The sequence below is a fragment of the Mus caroli genome, unplaced genomic scaffold (genome assembly GCF_978045245.1).
Source record: "Mus caroli unplaced genomic scaffold, Mus_caroli_1 scaffold_13, whole genome shotgun sequence".
In the NCBI taxonomy this organism is placed as follows: Eukaryota; Metazoa; Chordata; class Mammalia; order Rodentia; family Muridae; genus Mus; species Mus caroli.
This window is the reverse complement of record NW_028227268.1, coordinates 99,710,157-99,716,156: the sequence shown is the minus strand read 5'-3', so window position 1 is coordinate 99,716,156 and position 6,000 is coordinate 99,710,157. Positions and strand designations below refer to the sequence as shown.

At 40.4% G+C, this 6,000-nt stretch overlaps 1 protein-coding gene across 1 annotated transcript in view; it reads right to left on the bottom strand.

Annotated features, from left to right (window-relative positions):
* Nucleotides 1–400: 400 nt before the first annotated feature.
* The window catches only part of Rel (REL proto-oncogene, NF-kB subunit), a 29,468-nt gene continuing 23,868 nt past the window's right edge, over nt 401–6,000 (bottom strand). The window contains exons 6-10 of the mRNA XM_021177498.3: nt 4,212–4,316; nt 3,894–4,106; nt 2,855–2,923; nt 2,656–2,724; nt 401–1,457 (exon numbers count right to left, since the gene is read on the bottom strand). Coding sequence (XP_021033157.1) covers nt 682–1,457; nt 2,656–2,724; nt 2,855–2,923; nt 3,894–4,106; nt 4,212–4,316 — 1,232 coding nt within the window. The 3' untranslated portion in view covers nt 401–681. The remainder of the gene's footprint in view (nt 1,458–2,655; nt 2,725–2,854; nt 2,924–3,893; nt 4,107–4,211; nt 4,317–6,000) is intronic.

Sequence of the window (6,000 nt, the reverse complement as noted above, 5' to 3'; positions counted from 1 at the left end):
CCACTGAGTCACACTCTTGGTCTTTTCTATTTCTGAGACAAGATTCCCATAAGCTGTTCAAGCTGGTATTTAACTTACTATGTAGTTCAGGCAGGTTTTGAACTTACAATCTCAAGTAGGGAGATTACTGACATGAGCCCAAAATACCTGGTTAGATTCTTTATAGTGAAGTAGACAGGCTTTATGAGATCAAACGGAATGAGAACATCTAAAAAGAAAAGGCTCAAGAAAACTTTTCTTGAAAATACAGATATCAAGCTAATTTCACATGTAACTTTAAAGATAAAAGCCTAAAAAATAGAAAATAGAAAAAAAAAAAAAACCTTCCATGCCTTGAAAGCTTACTTTAACACACACACACCCTAAAAATACCAAGAAACCTCAGAAAACCCCTTAGGGGTCACTTTGGCCTATGGGCCTCAACAATAATAATGAGTTTATTTCCCAATGGCATAGCCATTACATGTTTCACCTTAAATCTGCTTGAAAGCAAATATCATCTCATTTAACTAATACATTAGAAAAGATACATAGTTCGTCTTGGAGAAATACAGAAAACAACTCACAGCAAGCACATGGACTTTAGGCATATCTTTCAAAGTAAGAAACAGTAGCGGCTTTTAAAGTTTTGGCTTCTGAACTCTCTCTTAATACTCTATATACTTATTTAAGTCCTACAACTTATATTTTAAAAAAGCCATATGTGAAGGAATCACTCAACTGCTCACTTTGCAGAGAGTTAATACCTGAATACTGGCTGCTCTGAACAAAAGTAGGATTATTTGCATCATTTGATAGTCCAGGCTCATTCATCAGGCCATTATCTACACAACTGAAGTTTGATCTATCAAACGCATCTGACTGTGAAACAAAAACAGAACTGGAGCTGGTGCCCGCTGACATACTGGCAGGAGACATCTGATGTAGTTGCCTCAGGTCTCTTGGGCCTAACCTGGCATTACATGAGGGGTTTTCGAGATTGATGCTCACAAGTCTTGGGTTGTCAGTGTCCCCCATGCCATCAGTGCTGGGTGCCATCACACTCAGAGGCCGAGTAGATAGCATGTTGACATCAGAGATACTGTATAAGTCAGTTGGTGACATGGATGGCGTTTCCATTCTAGTTAGGTCATCAGTATTATAAAGGCACGAATTAGACGCACTCAAGTCGCTCACACCAGGCCCTTCTAGGAATGGAAGGATACCTTGTGAATTAGAGGAAAGTGTTCCCGCTGAGAAACTACTCAGGGTATTTGTACTAACTGGGTGTGAGGTGGAGTGAGTCACTGGTGACCAGCTTGTAGGCTGATGGGCCACTGAGGGTATGGCTGGTGGGTGATGTGGCAATCCACTTGAGATGGACCCGGATGAAGAATAGAAGGGTTCAGCTTGCCCTGGAACTCCTGAAGACCTGGGCATGTCTGGTAAAACTGTACCATGAGAAAACAAGTTTGATTCTGTAGAGGAAAAAATATAATTTATAGAGTAAGATGAACAAATTGATATAAAACATTATTTCTGAATTGAAATTATAAAAACATACTAAAAACTTTCTAGGGCACTGACACATTTCACATAAATTAAAGCATAAAATTACTACTTGAATTCAAAACTAAAGTCTGTAACCTGCAAATTTCCATATAAATATATAAAAATGTTTTTCAAAGTTATTTTGGCATATGTAATTTTCTTCCAGTTAAATATGAAAACCCAGCTTCTTGTGCCATATAGGCACATTTTTAAGTATTAGAATTTCAACAAACAGGTACCTAATGGCCAAAATTATCTTCTAGTCTCTGCTTTTAGGGAGAGTGGGAAGAAGGAGAGGACTGACAACTGCACATAGCTTTTAACACTTAAGACATGACCTAAGGTCTCACAAAATTCCCCATCACAGAAAACTGAGGGACAATGCCTGCATTTATTTACATATTACACAAGCACTGTAAAAACCAGGATAAAGTACCAATGTAAGGATACAAGACGAGAATTTGTTAGGGAATTACGAAATATTCTCTCTAAAAGGCCAGATAGTTTTAAGGCTTATGTGGGGAGCAATCTCTGTGGGAACTGTCCAGCTCTGTTGCTGTAGCAGAACAGAGAGGGGACTCTAGGTCTGGGCATGACAGCAGGTGGTCAGCATGCCTGTGGTCCTACTCTAGCACCATTTTAAAGTGGCCCCGAGAGACAGTACACGACCAAAGGCCACAGCCTTGTTCAAAGTGTAAACAGCTATAAACAGGTGCCTACCACATCCATGCCATTTCTTACGTGGTAACAGTCAAATTAATAAAAGCACCAGTGAGCCGGGCAGTGGTGGCACACACCTTTAATCTCAGCACTCGGGAGGCAGAGGCAGGCAGATTTCTGAGTTCGAGGCCAGCCTGGTCTACAGAGTGAGCTCCAGGACAGCCAGGGATACACAGAGAAACCCTGTCTCGAAAAACCAAAAAAAGAAAAAAAGAAAAAAAAAGGTAAAAGCACCAGTGTGCGGACAAAATGTAATTTCTTGAACAATAAAATCCCCCAGATATAATTAGTTCCAACACAACCTGCAGAGGTACAGCCTAGCGGCACTCGATAGTGAGAGTGTGTGGGATTGTAGGAAAGAAAGAGACTTAAAAAGCAGTTATTCCTAAAAAGTGGATAAAATACCTTTTTTGATGAATCTTCCTTCTCCAGTTGACCCCAGAGGGACAGTTCTTGGTTTCTCAGTAAAGTGACCTGGTATGATAAGTTTTTCTATTATTAAGTGTAATTTGAAAAATAGTTTATCACTTAAAAAAATTTAAAAACAGAATAAAGCAAATAAAACACATTTACTTAACTATAACTCAATCCAAAATATTCTTACCACAATCTTGCAGCAGTTTCTGAAAGATCAGAGTTGTTTTTTGCTTCTTTGATTTATTGCCATATGCATCTGATTAAGAAAGAAAAGTGGGAAAGCAGTAAATCATGGGATTCTTCCTTCCTGCACCAGGAACAAGTGCCTTATCAGAGTATGGAAATGCTAAGATACATGCGGACAATACAGGCTGGAAGTACGTTACTGTACAGTACACCCAATACCAGTTATAAAGGACACTTTACTTTTAATTTTAAAAGGCTTAAAATAGTAAATTTTCATCCTATTTCATAACTATAAGTCAGCATGAACTAACACATCAGACCAAAATGGATACAACTTTATGATTACCAAATTTCCCACCTATAAAAGGGTATAAAAAGTACAGAAAATAAATTCAAAAATACATATATAGATGGAAAATATAATCTAACAGTTCGAGAACAGCATTTGGGAGGCAGAGGCAGGTGGATTTCTGAGTTCGAGGCCAGCCTGGTCTACAAAGTGAGTTCCAGGACAGGCAGGGCTACACAGAGAAACCCTGTCTCGAAAAACCAAAAAAAAAAAAAAAAAGAAGTCTAAAATTATTCAAACTCTTAAGAAATGCAAAGAGTAGGAGAAAAAAAAAACCCAAACCAAACAAAAATCAAACAAAAACACACAACTGAAAACTTCTAGGGGAAAAAAAATACAGATCCTGAATATATAAAACTCCACTCGAATGTTTATTTTACAATGTTAAAAGCATGATCAGCTTTAGACGATCTGTTCTTCAGCAGAGACTGTCACTTGCTCAGCTCATCACTTGCTAGTGTACATAAAAGTCTAAGTCCAGTTCCTAGCACCACATTTAAAAAGGCAGCAGGGACAGCACAGAGCACACTGCTGTAATCCCCACAATCCGCTAAGATTCATCTGTAGCTACATAGTGAGTTCAAAGACAGCAGAGGATGCATGACACTGTTTCTATGAACACACACACACACACACACACACACACACACACACACACACGTGTATGCACATTACTCCCAACTTGCCATACCTTTTTCATCTGGCAGGTATCTGAAATCCATAGACTCACTAACTTCCTGGTCAGAAGGCCTCCGCAGCTGCATTTTCACTGTCACAGGCTCCAATATAGCTTTGCAATATGGAGGAGTCTTGAAAACGATGGCTACTTGGCGGTGTACATCAGCTTGTGAAAAAACACCTTTGGCTTCCCAGTCATTCAACACAAAACGAACTTCTATATCATCTAGTGAATAAAGATGCCAAAGAATAATAACAATGGGGAAACAGTAAAATACATATATTAATCAAATATATATTACTAATTCAATTAAACAAAACTGATAAATACCTTTCTGAACTTTGTCACAAAGCAGAAATATTTCATCTCCTCCCCTGACACTTCCACAGTTCTTGTTCACACGGCAGATCCTTAATTCTGCAGTATTTGGGGCACCTAAATGCAAAGGATTAAAAAAACATTGGGTCTCGGCATTGTCTTAGTTAGAGTTAGTTGTTGTGATGCAACGCCATGACCAAAAGTAGCCTGAGGCGGAAAGGGTTATTTCACTCATAGTTCCATGTAACAAACAGTTCATCATCAAAAGCAGTGAGGGTGGATGGGTGTGGGACGCCTGACTCTCCAGCAAGTAAGACGCCACAGCAGGATCCTTCTGCACACGTTTATTGGACTGCGCATTGACTGTGTAGGCGAAAGACCCCGAGCCCTGGGCCTCTCACTCTTATATACTATCAGTTCCCATCCACTCACAGCAGGCCACATCACCTCACCAGGTACGCAGCTTCAGCTAATCAGGGCAGTAGGGGCATATCCCCACCAAAATGGCTTCCCCAGTAACCTGGTACACCTGCGCAGCTCTCACGATATTTGTGGTTTATATGAGGAAGTCAGGTGCAAGTCATACGACTTAGCTGCAGTCCCTGGTGCCTTTGGGACTGCCGCCACACCCGCTCCCCACAGACGGGAGAGATGGTTCACGCTGCTCTTCCATAGGTCCTGAGTTCGATTCCCAGTGACCACATGATGGTTCACAACCATCTGTAACGGGATGATTTTTTTTTTGGCATGTCTGAAAAGAGCAACTGTGTACTGATATAAATAAAACAAATCAAAAGAGAAAACGAGCAGTGAGGGCAGGAACCTGGAGGCCGGAACCGACCCAGAGGCCCTGGGTGGGTGCTGTTTAGTGGAGTGCTCTTCATGGCTTGCTCAGCCTGCTTTCTTACAGAACCCAGAACTACCAGCCCAGGGGCAGCCCTACCCACCATGGACTTGGCCCTCCCCTGTGAATCACTAATTAAGAACATGCCTCACAGGTTTCCCTATATCCAGATCTTCCAAGGAGAATTTCTCAATTGAGGTTCCCTCTCTGATGACTCTAGTTTATGTCAGTTGACATAAAAGTAGCCGGTACAAGTACAAGGGGAAGAATTTGAGGAAAATAATTTAGAGAATAGATAAAATTTTAATGTACAGATAAAGGAAACTAAATGTTTTTTGTGTGTATTATAGCTATGCTGAGGTATGTCTGAGTGTAGTTATGTGTGTATTATAGCTATGTTGAGGTATGTCTGAGTGTAGTTATGTGTGTATTATAGCTATGCTGAGGTATGTCTGAGTGTAGTTATGTGTGTATTATAGCTATGTTGAGGTATGTCTGAGTGTGGTTATGTGTGTATTATAGCTATGCTGAGGTATGTCTCAGTGTGGTTATGTGTAGGCCCAGGTGAGCATATGTCACGGCATATGTGTGGAGGAGGTCAGAGGACAACTTCAGGTGCTTGCTAGCCCTCAACTCCTACCTCTTTTGAGACAGTCACTTTGTTACTTATGGCTAGCTGGCCTTTTAACTTGAGCAGTTCTTGCCTCTTCCTCCCATTTCTTGGTAAAGGCACATTGTGACTAAATGAGTCATTTTATATCACTGGCTATATCCCTAGGGCAATGCAGTTCTCATTTATCTTCCGAATATAATTATGATAGTTCTTAAAGGTACCCTAGGCTCTCTGTTAAGAATAGTCTACCTCTATACTCCTATGGTCCAGTACTCTACATGCAAATCAGGTGTGGCATATACTCTAGTGAGTGTGTGTGTATACACAAAATATTTTGGAGGGAA